The following is a 17,313-nucleotide window of genomic DNA, read 5'->3' on the forward strand; positions in this document are numbered from 1 at the left end:
TGGAAAAGGACAAAAGCCGAAAGGGGCACGTAACGAGATTTGAAACGCAAGTAGCTCAAATGATTAAGTATAAATAAATAATAATGGAGGCTATGAACGACTATCGTTTTTTAAAGTATATTTTAAATATTTAAAAATACGCTTAAATTCAGTAAGCTTTGCTAGAACTACTGTTACGTAGTCCCACCCTCTGATATTGAGGTCAGGAGACCCTGTACGAAAGCTTAGAATTTTAAGCGTATTGTTAAGGAATTTTAAGCGTATTTTTAACAATATGCCAGGTTTTATTAAAGAGAAAATGGTCCCCTTTTATCCTGAACCATGATAATAACAACGATAGCATCTGACGATAATAGCTCATTCAAAAAGAAGTGATTACGACAATGCCAGCGACTGATCAACAGTCATATAAAGTTAACCGAATTGTTAACATATTAGTGATTTTATGGTGAAAATAGAGTATGTAAATGTTTTTCCTCGTCTTATTTCCTGTCTAGAAAAACAGTTACACACTACGGTAGTGTGTAGCCGTTTCTTTCCCTGAGAAATCAGGAAGGACAGCCCTACAGTGACTGGTCTCGTCGTGCCGCTAATGTTTTCATGAAATTTTGTGCTTGTACCATAAAAATTTGAGTGCTTTTGCAAGGGCATCGTATTAATAACAAATGTTCTCAGTGTTATCTTGCTTAATTTAAGGTTTTACGATAGTTATTAAATTCATTGCCCATATAACGTCTGTGTTACGCAGAAAAGATAGACATATGGATTACATTGCGTTTTATATAGTAAGACTATCATTGAATTATAACAATGTTCTTTTCCTAAGCATATTAAAAAGGTTTTGTTTACCTGTAATAACCTAGTCATAATCTTTGAAGACTGTGTTAGAGATGTGGGCTTTCATCTGCAAATACCAGCTAATAGTTCTCGAGTTGTTTCAGTAGAGATCATATCAAATTGGGTGTTGGAGACCTTACATAAATGGAGAAACTGAAGGCAATTATCAACAACATGTCAGTAGTTTCTGGAAGTAAATTTGATTTAATGTTCAGAGCATCCAAGTACGTGGTGGCAGTTTAAAAAACTCGAGGGAAAAAACATAGCCTAACCTAGCCTATCACCGGCTACCATAAATTAATGTGACTTTTCCCGTGAATTTTTTTTTTCTTTAGCCAAAATTGTTAATTTTTCTGTAAGTTTTTCTTTTGGGACGTTAATACCGGCTACCATAAAATGTAACCCTCATTTTGCCATGATACTCTGTTTAAGAAAAAGAAAATGCCGATTAAAAATGATTGGGTGACTTTATCACGTAGTTTCATAACATTTCGTTAGCTCACTGTCAAGGTTTCTCTAACGCCATTTAAGAATTAAGTTCTCAAGTTACAAATACAAGCGTCGCTTGAGCAGTAAACTTTGAAACCAAATTTGTTGCTGAATTCATGCTGCAGACACGAACGGACGGTGCATATTGAGAAAGGATACTTCGCGCAATGTTGTTGCATTTATTGTGCAATCTCCGACTCTCGCCTTGAAATTGTTTACTGTAGCTATACAAGCAACGATTGTTGAATGCCGCACGTATAATGCAAGTCAGATGATTTACCAAAAAGGATGAAACGTTGCCATTTGAAAGCTCATGCAGTCAAAGCACCGCTTCCGGAAGATATAGTGCTAGACAAATTTTATGTCACCTTGAACATCGGCCGGTGTGAAGCAATCAGCGATTCGAAAATGAATGTTGCTTGTTAGAAGGTAATCATCTTGCTTCCAGAATTCCGGACGTTTACGAAGTTTAAGCGAATCTGAAATGGTAACCGTACATGCATGCAATAACATCATCTCTGGCGGCATTTTCTACCAATTGCGAATGCTTGTGGATGTTAGGGTTATCTGTCTGATACCTTTCCATGAACGGGTTTATCTATTCGAGGTTAAATTTCTACGCAGGGCAGCCATCTTCTCTGAAAAGATCAAGGTACGGGGTTTAAAAACATCTAGCACTATTGTCTATTTATCTAGGTATCTTCTATGAGTACAATCATTAAGTTAAATTTTTAATTATTATTAGGGCTTACAGACTATCAGTGTAATTTTTCCACTCTATCTATCTGTCTGGCTGTCTGTCTGTCTGTAAGCTGCAGAGTAAAATATTTGGCAAAAGAAACATGGAAGATTAACGCTCGTTTCAATTCTGAACGTTTTCAAAATTGCACCTGAAAGCCAGATTTATTATTCTCAATCTATCTCCATTTCTCTTCTATATTTTTCCTCCTTTTCATACCTTCCATTTCTCTCTGTTCTCTATACTTCTCCGTATTCAACACTTGTATTCGTTCCTTGAGAACTAAGAGTATTCTCGTGGTAGTGCTAAATTCAGTTGAGAGTAGTTTTAGTTCCTTATTTTGATACAGTGATATGCCATATCTTTGTATTGGACTATCAGCCTACTGAGTATAAACAAAACCAACGATTTTGAAATTAGCAATGGTTCCATCGTGATATTCTGAGCGACTGTTGTTAATATACACTTACAGAAAATTGCATTCGAATATATACACCAAGGGCAATCTTTGTATACAACTGCCTACCAACGATAAATTTTCTCCATAACAGACGAGAAATAAATTAATAATAAATAGACAGACTCTTTAGGTAGTTCAAAACTTCATTAGCGTGGCATCTTAAGTTGGAAGTAACAGAAATCATTATGCAAATTACGGTCCATATATAACGCTATGACAAAAGGAAGTTTGAGTAATATCAAAACTAGAAGCTTGTTGTACGTAACTGTATAAACTAGTTAGAATTTTTTTTTACGACAGAGTGAATATACATATTACGAGCTGACCTTAAAACACGAAGCTTCTTATTTTTAATTCTTGAAATGAATTTAAATTATTTTGGTGAATGAAACGAAATTATTTTAGCGACAGACAGACCGACGAACAGAAAGACTTGAATCTCAATGTGCTTTCAGTGCTAATGGAAGGGCCACCTCTTGGTTCCAGGAGATACAATGATAAGCAATTTACAAATGGAGGCGATTCCATTAGGATCCATTCTGAGGCTGAGGAAATTAATTACCCGAAATCTTTTAAAACGCTCCGGAACTCCCTGTTCTCTCTTTTTTCGCTTACTCGGGGAGTAAGCCTACAAACTACTTTGTTATTGTTTTTGCTCTTGTTCTTGTTGTTCTTGTTGAAGGGTTAAGAAAGCTCTACAGAAGAGACTGAAAAGATCTGAATTAGGTGTTTCGCGTTGAGTTAAAGATACAGGAATTTTAGGATAGGATATCCATGATTTATTTATTAGAATAAAAACGTAAAAAATAAATAATGTGTATGTTAAACAGTAGAGGACAATTATTTCTAATAAAATATAGCGTACTTATTTTAAATGTCGTATTATTTGACCGTGGATTTTAACACGCGCCCCGAGTAAGCTGGAGGTCGGAACAAGCCTTGTTTATGATTCTGTTTACTTTTATTAACCTCTTGATCAAAGGTGTGTCTTTGATTACGTTCGTCTGTTGAATTACAAATAGAAGCATGATACACAGCAATGGTTATCTGGCGGGAGCTAATCATATCCAATAGAAATTTCAGTATGATGAAAAATAATAATAATGATATATAATAACAATAATCTCCGAGGTAACGAACAAGCGTCTGGGTAACATTATTTCGCCAAATATTGTCAGCATTATTGTCTATATAGTAAACGTGCACAGTGTTTCAACTGGAATTTAGAAAAAAGTAAAATGCATTTTGAATAGAAAATTTACAATTTTGTAAATGGTGAAAGATTGCATTACTTGAAGAAAACCCAAAGATATTTCTAGAATGGCAAGGGCAATACCTTCTGGTATTTTGATCGAGCACCCAAGCCGTGTGACTACCAAGTACTAATTCGCCCGCCCTCGGCCAGGAATCGAACCTCGGACCTCTTGATTGGGGGAAGGGAATTCTGACAATTGAATGACACGTCGTCAAAGCTGTCATCAGATAAGGTGTTTGAGGAGTGTTTGTGGCGTAAGAACGTCTAAATGATACGTTGCGCATCCCGTAGAAAGTTAGTGCACCTCATAAGGTACACTGTAAGCATTAATTAACGTTCTTTGTGGCGGCCATTCGACCCCTCTAGCTGTAACTCATTTAATTCCATTTACTCTACTTCCATTCATATTTTTTCTTCCATCTTACTTTCCACCCGCTTCTGTGAAACAGTGCGACTGCGAGATTTTCTTCCTGTTACACCTTATTAATGACAATCTTCCTTTCGTCGCTGAATGACCTCATAGTGCCCAGCGCTTGGCCTTCGGTCTAAATTGTTCTATATTCTTATCTCTATAAGATACGCGAGAGGGTGGATTAGTGTGAGTTGTGGCGTCTGCTCTTGTGAACGGTCAATGGTGAGGTGGAAGGAGGGGTGTGAAGTTATGTGAGACAAAGAGAGGAAAACCTAAAAAAAAAATGGATGGATGATGTACGAGAGGTGCTGAAGAGTAAGGGATTAACTATCCGGGAACGCGAGATTGCGTACAATGTAAACTGGTGCACTGTGTGTTGGGGGTTCGACACGATGATGTTGAGTCTTCTGCATTAAAGTTACATGTAGATGCTATTGCCATGGAGGTTTACTGCGCATCCAGATAAAGAGATTAAATCATGAATAAAGCTGTGAATGATGCGTTGTTCTTTCACGTGCGTGTTTGAATGTACTGACGGAATTACCGGGAATCATTAGGCCGTTGAACTCATCAGTCTGGCAGTATGTTATGGTTCCTCGTTCACTAATGGCGACTTTAGTCCAGTGACATAACCCGTAGACCATAGCCACGCTTTGTTCACTTGAAATGGTTGAGTGGGCAGATAAGCTGCTCGTTTCAGCGACAACAATCGGTCGTAGGTTCCCTCAAACCATCCCCAGTTGGAAATGGGTGATTAACGTGGATCAGTTGTTGCCGCTTGGTTGATATCATAACAAGGGAGTGACTTAGATCACCTTAGTATGTAGTACTTCTTTCTGCAAGGGGAAGAGAAGACCTTCGGTGTAAATGTTTGTACGTCAGTACTGTCTCTGTAGTATATACTATATTGTGATTTCTAACACTAAGTACCAGCCCTTCGTCAGCGGTTTAGAAAAATGTTGAAACCGGTCAAAGCCTACAGCACGTTTCTTCTTCTGTTTCAACTGTCGTTATGTTTGATAAACGAATCACGTGTTCAAGTTGTTATAAATACTCACAGACACATACACACCATTTGTCTAAAGCAGTACGTATTTTCCCGGGTGCTCACCTGATATTTACACCTCGTAGTAACTGAGTCATTTCCTTCATCCCCAGATATCGCGAGAGGACGGAGGAATGTACCAGTGCCTGGCCAAGAACGACGAGGATTCCTCCCAAGGAGCAGCCCAGCTCGATTTAGGAGGTAAGTATCTTCTAAGTGAAGTTCGTTTTTATAAATTTCTTTGGTGCAGTGACTCGATTCCTGACGCGTTACGGATGAGTGTGATCCTTTAACTAAACTTTATTTTTTTTAAGTGTCTGTGGTGCAATGACCTGATTTCGTACGTTTTTTTTTTTTTTATTATTAAACCATTTTTCTAGGTGTCATCTTGGTTGCAATGACTTTTCTAAGGCGTTATGGATAAGTATGAGTAACCGGTTGATATATTTTTGTATTTATGAGGCGTCTTACTGATTTTTCCATTGTCTTTCAAGTTAGTGATACGTTATCGATAAAATGAAAATGTACAGATACGTATCTGGTAATTACGGCGTACCTCAGGCTTTTTCCATTGGTTGCAGAAATGGATTATTAAGAAGCCACTTTTTTGAAATAAAAATTAACATTTATTGTAAACCTGATAAAATTTCTTAAAACTGATGTATTTATTTAACGTTTCTCTCATAGCAGGCACCGGAAATGAGAGTAGTTACGTTTTTCTTTCTAGGTTAAACGCTTCCATGTTTCTCTGACTTAGGAATTCATAATAAAATTTCCCCTAACAAGATGTTAGTTGTAATTTTTAACATGATATATATATATATATATGAAGATATATATATATATATATATGTATATTTTTATATATATTAATGTACTTTCGCATGTATGTAGGCAGTATATATAACTAGACAATAAGCTATTTTGCTAGCAGCCATGTTAAAAAAAAAAATGTTTTTATCCATCACGAAAGAGGTAGCTATATCAGTGTACAGAGGAACAAAATTTATATAAGAAAACAAAAGCTTATTGAAGGAAGCATTTGCAATACTCTTCATATTATTTGTTTGTATAATATCCTCTTATTTACAGTTTTATTTTCCCGCTCTGCTATGTATTAGTTTTGTTTTAATGAAGCATAATTAATAAACTGCGAATTCGGAACTAAGTGACGTATCATCACCGTCAGTGGAAGACCGTCCTGCTGACCCTCTTTTCGATCTGTTTGAAGGGACTGTTTTTGTTCGGGATTATTTTTTCTATGTTTTATAGTGTTCGCCTCATTTATTTATTTTTCTTTATTTTTTTCTTTATTTATTTATTTATTTTTTTTTTTTTTTTTGCCTTGTTGATAGTTATAGGAAGACCTCTGTCCACCAAAGAGCAACCAATCTCGCTGAACAACAGCACCATTGTGCAGTAATTGTGCACCGTTGTCGAACTTCTCAATTCCAGAGGTTCTTTATTCCTTACTCCGTTGGACTGTGGAACAGCCTCCCTCAGGATGTCGTGCAATTGGAACTTCAGAAGTTGAAGCTAAAATGAAATGCATTACTACCATAATACTATTCTCCTTGCATTTGCATACATTTTTGTCTGTATCTGTCCTCTTCCTCCTAATAAACTCCATATTCTTTGGAAGTTTGAATTGGAAGTCGATGTTGGCTTGTTCCATATGAATAGGGTTCATCTACTGAATGATGATAATAATCAATAATAATAATGATAGACACCCAAGCTTCGTGGGTCAGTATAGCAAGAAAGACGTTTATCATTCGAGATTAAAAGACGCAAAGATGAGCCTCTAATTGCCCACGTCAAAGGTTATGACAAACGGGCAGAGAAGGCCGCGTCACTCGCTCAGAATCCTTCCTAATTGAGACAAATGTTAGTTGCCTTCTTGGATATTCGGGCAATAAGAAAAGGAGAGAAGCATCTTGCACAAGCTCTTGATGAACCGCCTTCATGCGGGATTTGTCTGAACCCGGTGGAGCTTGTCATTTAAGAAGAAGGCGTGATCCGACCTCCAGCTAACGCGGGGCGCGTGCTAAAATCTACGGTCAAATAGAGCGTTGTTTCACCAATGAAAATTGAGAGGAATACGCTATATTTTATTGGAAATAATTTTTCTGTACTATTTAACGTGCACATTACTTATTTTTTTACATTTTCAATCTTATAAGTAAATTGTAAATTGCCTATCTTAAAATTCCCTTATCTTTAATTCAACGCGAAACGCCTTTTTCAGACCTGTTTAGGCTCTCCATAGACCTTTCCTAACCCCCAACAAGAACAACAACAAAGTAGTTTGCAGGCTTTGGTTTAGCAGAGCCCAAATTACATAAATTACATATACTGTAATGGTCAAAGGGTTGAATTGTTGTAATACCATTGCTCTTAATACTGTTCATATCTGGAACTCACGTTTAACACTAACCAGAATCTGTAAAGACCTTCTAAATAATGGTCACAGGAATGAACCAACATTTGCATTACTGTTAAGGCGATCTTAACGGCAAAACATAAGATTGGGTGATTTTTCGAACTATTGATTTCATACTGACCAGAAACAGGTAAAAGTTCCTACACCAGTATGGGTATCATATTTTGTAAAGGAATTTTGCTCTTTTGGAGTTATTGGGTTTAAAATAACGTTGTAGTACAAGGCTTTGCTTTAAGCATTCTTGTCTCTGGGGTTTAACGTGGAAAGGCTCGCCGGCCAGCTTACAAGGGTACTTCATTACTGAGTAAACATGGACGTCACACAATATGAATGAAGGTGTTGGTGATTCCTATGCACACACACACATACACGCGCGCCCTTGCAGACAGTAATTGCCAGGTAAATAAGGCTATATTAGTACAGATCTTATTTACATAAGTAAACGTTGCTGAATGTTATAAAAACTCAGACATTCAAGTAGCAATTAGACTATTCTTTAAAGAAATGTTAACGATAAATAAACGGTTCCTGTGACATATACCATACGGATCCCGACAGGATGGCCTCTGAAAACGAACAAGAAAGACGAGGTCAGGATATTATTGAGAGGAGACGGGAAGAAAAAGTTAAAAGGTTTGCCGTTTCAAATTCTACCCCATGTAGTTACATCACCTTTTAATACTGGGACAGTTAGTTACTACCGATCGCTTGTTCAATTGAATCTTTTACGCAAACTGTTACCAAACGGTGTTGGTCTTGTGTCTGATTCATACTTTATGAGCACTACTCTCTAATTGAAAGCAATTACGTCATCAGCAAGAGACAAAGTTCTGGATAGTGTGTAAGACGCCGAGTTGCAAATTTTGGATATGACAAAGTCGCCTTTTAATGAGAATTAAAATAAATTAAGATTTCTTATACGTTTAAAGGTTGATCATTTTTGCGTTTTTCAGGTTTTATTGGCCTTTTTACAGAACTACACGACATCACTCATCAATCATGGGTCTTCAGTGGCCTCCGATCTTTCAAAGATTCAGATACCTGGCCGGGAGGTCGGTCCTATACAACACCAATTTAGTACAGAATCTCTCTATCTCTCTGTCTTATATATATATATATATATATATATATATATATATATATATATATATATAGTATATATACTTGCATACATACATAAGTCCATATGTGCAATATAATATGTAAATGTATATATATATATATATATATATATATAGATATATATATAGATTATATATATATATATATATATATATATATATATAATATGTATATATATATATATATATACACACACACATATATATATATATATATATATATATATATATATATATTATATATATATATATATATTACAAAGGAAAAATAGCACCATTTTCCTCAGAAAACATACACAACATGATTTTTCCCATTTCTTCTTCCGTTGAAGTGGTATTTTATCCTCTTAACGTTTTTTTCCACGTGTTTAATATATGTATATATATAGTGGAAGAACACGTTAAGAGAATGAAATACCACTTCAGCGAGACCAGAAATGCGAAAAATTATGTTGCTTATATTTTCTGCGGAAACTGGGGCTATTTTTACCTTGTAAGAGACGAATATACGTAATGAAAACATTCAACAGTATCGCGTACTTAGATCTAGCCGCCATGTTATGAAAACTGCTATTCGTAGAAAGTATTTGCATTCAACTCATATAACGAAGCCTTAAAGGGAAACTCGACTTGGGATATATACCACAGTGAAATGGCAGTTTTGGAAATTTGAGCTGATTTTTATTCAGTTTAATATGAATTACCAAAATTATCACTTTTATATTGCTTCTATCAATGAGATTTTTTTATTTACCCCACAAAAAGTCGATGACAAAGGTCGCGTATTAAAAAAAACCGAAATGAGAAATTAAACCTTATAAATCTATATCCGTCCTTTATCGTAATGAGGGGGTCATGCATGTATTACCTGCTAATACCGTCAACTAATCCTTTGTATTCCCGCTTCCCAAGCACCCACGCAAATAATACTAGCATGCACGCGCAGTGTCCGTCAGGTTGTTGTAAAATTGCTGGTGGTTTAGTTAATCCCCTTGTAACATCATCCATAATATGACCCACATCCTCTCTGTTAAAAAGATCAGTGTCAACTGGAAGTTCATTATATTATACCCGTGCAACATCGAGAGAGAGAGAGAGAGAGTGACTTACTTTTATGATCATTGCTTTAAGAAGAAAATAAAAACCCTTCTGTAACATTATATCGAACCTTTGAAATAATCAGTATTATCATGTGCGTCCTCTGCCTGCATTATTAGCCAAAGCAGGTCAGGAAAAGGGCTTTGATGTCTGCTAGATTATAATCTCTTTCGCTTTCCCTTTGCTACTGACTCTCTCTCTCTCTCTCTCTCTCTCTCTCTCTCTCTCTCTCTGTCTCTCTCTCTCTCTCTCCTGCGCGACATCTGTTTCGTTTCTGTTTTTTTTTTTTTCTAGACTTCTGATTTCAAGCACTCACTCCACTCTGCCTTTGATTAAGTTATCAAGCGTGAGGCGATTTTTCTTCACTTCTTTGCTCCGTGAAATTACTTTTTAAGACGAACTTCTTTGATGATCCACCGTTTATTTTGAAATAGCTTTGTCGACTCCAGGGTAACCCAGGATTGGTTATAGCTGATAGATTTACTAAAGATTATTATCTTCAATACACACACACACACACACACACACACACGCACACACACACACACACACATATATATATATATATATATATATATATATATATATATATATATATATATATATATATATATATGAAATTATTTGTCAGTTAAGATATTCATTTTCAGATATGTTGCAACTAGTTATTTTTATGAAATGAACTACATTAGGTCTGGTTAAATGTAATTGGTTAATATCCAAAAGATTGTTATTTTTAAAAATTCATCAGACAAATACGTATATATGTGGGTGTGTATAAAATATGGTTATTTGCCATTTGAGATGATCCTTTTCAAATATGTTGTAACTAATATTTAAGAAGTGAATCATATTCGCTATCTCTTAATCAACTGTCTGATAAGCACTATGGCATTTCCTCCTAATTTTGCATCGTAAAATTAGTCAGCTCATGGTTGGACAATTTCAAGGCTTCACTTTCCACTTCCATATCCGAATTCCTCCCAAAGTTTGCTCTCCAAAATCTTATAGCCTTATCTGCACGAAAATGTAAAGCTTTGACCTCCTTCAGTACGTAACCAACCAGCAACCCATCAATTTTCTTTTATGTTTATTGATAAATCATTTGATTGACCACTTCTACGCTGAAAAAAGGAGAAACACTGCAATTGCGTACATAGGTTTTGATGTGATCAGCTATCGACCAAAATTAAAACTATTTACTTAACATTAGCACTGAGACGAACGCATGTCTTAGATTTTTTTTTTTTTTTTTTTTTTTTTTGCATTTACCTAATGGTTGGGAAGCTCCAATCGGGTTAATAATATGTGCAGGTGCAAGGTGATAGATAAGAGGTAGGGCTAATAATGTTTTCCGTATTCGTCACTGAATGACATAAAAATGATAAACATAAGTTTATCAAAATGTGAAATGGAATTCGTCAGAAAAGCACGGAACCTTTTCATCTGATAAATAATAGTTCGTCGGGAAGCTTCATTCTAAATGCATGTCACTGTTCATCTAGCGACCAAACAGCCGAAAGTTTCATTTTAAAAACATTTCAGTGTTTTAAACAGTAAAAATAATAGGGAGGCTTGGTTTTAAATGTTTGCGAAGTTCTATCTAGTAACCAAATAGCATACTGTTGCTTTCAAAATAGGGATGGTTGCTTTTAAAAAGATTAGCCTTCTTAAATCTCTAACCAAAAAGCAGGGAGGGTCGCTTTCAAAACCATATTATTGATTTATTTTACAACCAGGAAGGACTAATAGTTGCTTCTATTTGTATTTCCGTTTTGTCATGTGACCAATGGATGTCACTGTTTTATTTAGTAACTAGTCTGTGGTGTGGCTGCTTTCAAAAGCATTCATTTTTTTTAATCTTATCATCAAACATGACTTAGTTTTTACCTTTAAATGCCTTTCACGACTTTGTCTAGTAACAGTCAGCAGTAAGAATCGCTTTAAAAAAAGTCTTCAGCTGCTTTGTCTAGTATCCAGATAGCTGGGATGATTGCTTTTAAACGCATTTCAGTTGTATCTAGGAACCACATAGCTGGATTTTAAGTAGATAACAAATAGTGGGGAGTGTTGCTTTTATAAATACATTTCAGTGTTGTACATGTGAACTCGATGCTAAAGAGGGGTGCTTTTAAAACTGGTTCTCTTTGTCACCTGATAATGAGATTTAGGAAGGTCTGTTGTCAAATACATTTCATTAAATCATTAGCGTCCAGCCATTATAACTTTTAGAGAAGTTCAGGACCCCATTAACGAGTGGGAATTTAAAAAAAAAAATTCAAATTGGCCAATTATTAGTTGATTACTTTTAATTCCATTAGTATTTGCCGATTTCATTGACTAGAAAGATATGAGTGTAGCATGTGGGCATTGCCAAATATTTCGTCTAACGTAAGCCTGGCAAGTTATAATTAGTTTCCCCTGAAAACAAACAGTCGGGTAGAATTAGGGGCTTTAAGTATCAACAAATTATTCGGAATATTCACTGAACCATTTAATGGGAACTGTTATAGGTATCCATTTGAATAGAACCCTCAGACATTATGGCATCAGTTTCAGTATCACAATACACGCACCCCCCCCCCCCCCCCCCAACCCCTAAACCCGGGATAAACTGAGGGATCTAACAGGAACTCTGGTTTGTATGAACAGTGTCCACCTAAGGTTCAATGTCCAAGTATCCCCAAGTAATGTAGGACAGAGGTTCAGTCTCACAATACAACCACCACTAACCCCCCCCCGCCCGCCCCCTAAACCCGGCATATACTGAGGGATCAAACTGGACTCTTGTTTGTATGAACAGTGTCCACCTAAGGCTCAATGTCTAAGTATAACCCAAATAATGTAGGACTATTTAATAGGAAATTTGTGGGATATCCATCCGGATAAAATGTGTCCGCTCAATTACAGTACCTCAGTATTACCACAAATTATATCCTCGATATTAAGTTAGCCAATTGGATGTCGTATTAATATCCATCAGGATAATTTACCGAGAACTGGTCAGAGCTGGACAGGTCAAAGAACTCCGTGAAAAAATGCGTCTCAGAAGCCGGAAGCTCAAGATTCTTCCATGCAATGCTCGGAAACGGTCTACCGGCAAAAGCCAGTTTCAGGGTCGATGACAACGTGTGGAAGAAAACTAGTTGAAACCATGATCCGTAATGAGCTTTTGCAGTGAGTTGTAGTTATTATAACCCCGTTACCTTAAAGTAGGCAAAGGTTCCTGAAACCTGTACTAGACTAGAAAACAAAGTTCTCCAGCAGAGGCTAGATTATTAACAGGGCGTGATCCGACCTCCAGCTTACTGGGGTTGCGTGCAAGATTTTCCCCTTGCGCAGAAGTTGTAAACGTTATATTCGCAACTTTTATAAATTAAATTAAAAACGTACTAAAATCTACCTTCATATTGAGCCTTGTTTCACCAAAGAACATTGGAATAAATGCGCCAAAGAACATTGGAATAAATGCGCTGTTATTAAAAATAATGCTTCTGTACTGTTTAGCATGCACGTGATTTGTTTTTTACATTTTCGTTCTAATAGATAAATCATAACTATCCTATCCTGAAATTCCTGTATCTTTAACTGAACGCAAAATACTTCTTTCAGACCTTTTTAGGCTTTTGCATCGATCTTTCTTACCCCACAACAAGAACAATAATAGAGTAGTTTTGTAGGCTTACTCCCCAAGTTAGCAACAGTTTCAATCGCGTAGTTTGTCAGTAAACATGTGAAACAAAGGCAGACAACTGAGTATTCCCGTCATTACAAACATTCCATCAGCTAACTGGCTGCTCCGTTTGCAAGTATCGAAGCAGCGCTAAAAAAAATGACCACATTTTATACCGTAACGTGGCCTCTAGTTACTCGGAATATCTGCCAACTGAATATGCTTGCAGTGTACATTTTCGTTAGTTTTGCTCCCGAATTCTGGCTGAATTCCAAATATCCTCTACTCACTGAAGGAGAGAGACAAAATAGACAGCGAAGTGAGTTCGGACGAAAAAGTTTCCTCCGCCAATTTTGTTAGCCGGGTAATTATCGTTCGAGGAATTATGCAGTCACATGTTCATTGATATTCACCGGGTAAAAACGGAAAATATGAGGGCTTGTGTTACTCTTCAGTTGAGAGAGAGAGAGAGAGAGAGAGAGAGAGAGAGAGAGAGAGAACCTCGCGCGCACGCCCTGCCACAAATTTCTGTTTTTTATCTATTTTTTCTTTGTTTTTGGCATGGTTAGAAATATGCGGTTTCATTTCTTCCCGTTCCATCATTATTTGCGTATGTACTCATCCCCATGTGGCGGCATCGCGTACAGTTGGTATTAAAAAAAATCATCCATATCGTCTGAAATCAAATTCTGCGTCGTCCATTTTACCCAGTCAGATGTGCACTTCTTCGGAATTTAATTTGTTTTTACGCTCCCGAGGTTTGCAACTACAAATGTTCAGTTTTATGAGGATTTTTTTTTTTTTTTTATTTGTGTGGGGGGGGGGGGGGTGCAGGAGTAAGGATGGCGAATTGACTAACAACTTTAACACATCTTGCAAATCAGGATATCACAGGAAAAGCAAAGTTGAATTGCTGATTCGTACACAGAAATAAAAGTGTCACTGTCGACGGCAGTCACCTGTCTGTTATAGCTATATATATCTGGTCATATGATCAGCAAAATTAGCGGCAATGTTGAATCTGGTCGGTACGCGGATGGGTGGCCAGCTAGAAATGCCAGACCTCATCAGAATTTTGGACAGCATGAGGCCAGCAACCTCATTCCGTTAACAGTTTCACGGCAAGGTTTTGGGGTGAATTACTAATCCGATGTATTTCTCCGTCTGGGTTACCATTCACCGTAGTTGGGTGTATGTATTATTTTTTCTTTCCTTTTTAGAAAACCGACCTGAACCGTTTTCTCGCCCTCCCCATCAACCCCCTCCACCCCCATTCGGGATTCTCTTCGGTGACACGAGAGACGAAGACAGAGAATGTTTGTTTATCCGGGTAAAAGAGTCTGGATATTAGTGTTCCTGTTCGTTTTCTTAATCACTCGCAGAAATACAGCAACATTATATATATATATATATATATATATATATATATATATATATATATATATATATATATATATATATAATGTGTGTGTATGTATGTATGTGTGCTTAAAGTGACCCTTAGCTTTGGGCGGAAAGTAAACAGTCCGCATTACTGCTGACGACCCCGCTCGCGAAATAACCATTTGCAAAATGCCAGACTCGGCATATTCGTTTAATTTCGCCATTTTTTTTAATCCAGTAAATTCCTCACTCAAAAAAAATAAATAAAAAAAAAAAAAGAACTTCAGTCTTCCTGCTACATAGTTCGTAAAGCTCGGGTTTCAGGAGACAAAAGTCATGTTTCCCGTGCAGTTGAGGGATGGGTTTCACTTGTCGCGCTTTTTGCTTTTTTTATCTTGAGAGAGTATATATATATATATATATATAATATATATATAATATATTATCTATATATATATATATATGTATAGATATATATATATATATATATATATTATAATATGTATGTAGCTATATAGATATATATATATAGTATAGTATATATATATATATATATATATATATATATATATGCGGCCCGTATTTGTGTTTATCTTATGTATATTAAACGTTAACTCTTTATATCTATTTATTATCTATCTGTCTATATACGTATGTGTATATATACTATGTATATGTATATACATTCATGCATACGTACGTAGCACATACAATTAGATGACCTAGGGTTAAAAATGTCATGCGTTTAGTGACCTCATCCCAAAGGACCTGCACAGAACCAAAAGCCCAACCACCCAAACCTCCACACATGGGAAAAATTACCTAAAGGGAATGAAAATATAGTTATTGGAATTCTTGATAGTATAGTATTAAGTAATCAAGTATTTTTGAGAGGAATGCAGATTCTATAAACATCAAAAGCTCTTACTTCACACAAAACTCCCCGAGATAGTCACTCGGTATGAGTAGGTACAGAAAAGAGAAGCATTCTTATTTGTGATTATTTTCCTTTGCCCATTCTCCCCATGAATGTATGCTGAGTTGTAGCCATTCCTGTTTTAATTGTCTCCTGTGCTTTGAGTAAATGACTTACGTTATTTCTGGGTGGCAGTGAGGTGAAGTTTCCTTCCTTCAAACTAGTTTGTTTACCTCAGTGCTCTGGCTTCAGTTTCTCCTGAAAGCCAACTGAGCATAGCTGTCTTTTCCAACAAGATGATGAGGCACATTTCTCTGCTGCTATTAAACTATTCTTTAGGCTTGGAAACTGGTCGCTGGCACCGTCGTTTTAAGGCTCTTTACTTTCTGTTTACTCTTGAGGCGATTTGATCTGATCCTGAACGGTGGGTGCTCTGCTGTATCTGCTGTGTGACAGCTTGTCATTCTTGAGGTTTTAAAGAGAATTCACTATCATCATGAGTATAGCCTGCTTCGTAAATAGTAGATGAGGTTAAATTTCTGAAATCTAGGCAATAGTGATTTGATGTTAGGAAGGGGGTCAGCCACTCTTATCTGTCCCTCATGCGGTGCACTGTAGGCATTACCTAAGGCTCTTCGGAGCGTCCATTCTCTTCGTTCCATCTTAATTTCCACCCTCTCTTAACAATTGTTGCATAGTGCAACTGCGAGGTTTTTCCTCCTGTCGCTGGAGGAGTGGTTTTCGCGTTCGGCTGCCAATCCGGTGGTCCGAAGTTCGAATCCCGGCTCGGCCAACGCGGAATCAGAAGAATTTGTTTCTGGTGATAGAAATTCATTTCTCGAATAAGTGTGGTTCGGATCCCACAATAAGCTGTAGGTCCCGTTGCTAGGTGACCAATTGGTTCCTAGCCACGTAAAAATATCTAATCCTTCGGGCCAGCCATAGGAAAGCTGTTAATCAGCTCAGTGGTCTGGTAAAACTAAGATATACTTAACTTTCCTTACCGTCAATTTCCGTTTCAACGCTAAATGACCTCATAGGCCCCAGTGCTTGGCCTTTGGCCTAAATTCTATATTCAATTCAATTCAAGAAAATAGTGAAGATAGTTTCACTTGGTCTCAAGTCAGTATCGACCTAACTAAGTGCAGTTAAATTTTAAGAGTAAATGTTTTTTCTTTCATTCTTCGCCGCTCTTCTGATCAACTGTTCCTGACCTGTTCCCAAGGCTGGTAGGCTCCCTCCCACCTCTCCCACCTTTTTTTTTTTATGGGCATAATGAAAATGAATTTTAGTTGACGATGAAAGCATTACATTTTAAAATGTTCTGAACAAATAACATACTTAGCGATGGAAATTATTTGAAAAGCGAAATATATAAGTAAAAGATCATTTATCAAACCGTAATCCTCAAAAAGATTAGAAATATTATTCGCAGAATTAGA

General features: G+C 36.6%; 1 protein-coding gene across 6 annotated transcripts in view; it reads left to right on the forward strand.

Moving 5' to 3' along the window:
- Positions 1-17,313, forward strand: part of LOC135219395 (cell adhesion molecule Dscam2-like) — a 391,041-nt gene that overhangs the window by 277,484 nt on the left and 96,244 nt on the right. For all 6 annotated transcript variants that reach the window (XM_064256138.1, XM_064256137.1, XM_064256139.1 and 3 more), the window contains exon 9: positions 5,351-5,438. In XM_064256138.1, coding sequence (XP_064112208.1) covers positions 5,351-5,438 — 88 coding nt within the window. The remainder of the gene's footprint in view (positions 1-5,350; positions 5,439-17,313) is intronic.

The sequence above is a fragment of the Macrobrachium nipponense genome, chromosome 1, assembly GCF_015104395.2.
Source record: "Macrobrachium nipponense isolate FS-2020 chromosome 1, ASM1510439v2, whole genome shotgun sequence".
Lineage (NCBI taxonomy): Eukaryota > Metazoa > Arthropoda > Malacostraca > Decapoda > Palaemonidae > Macrobrachium > Macrobrachium nipponense.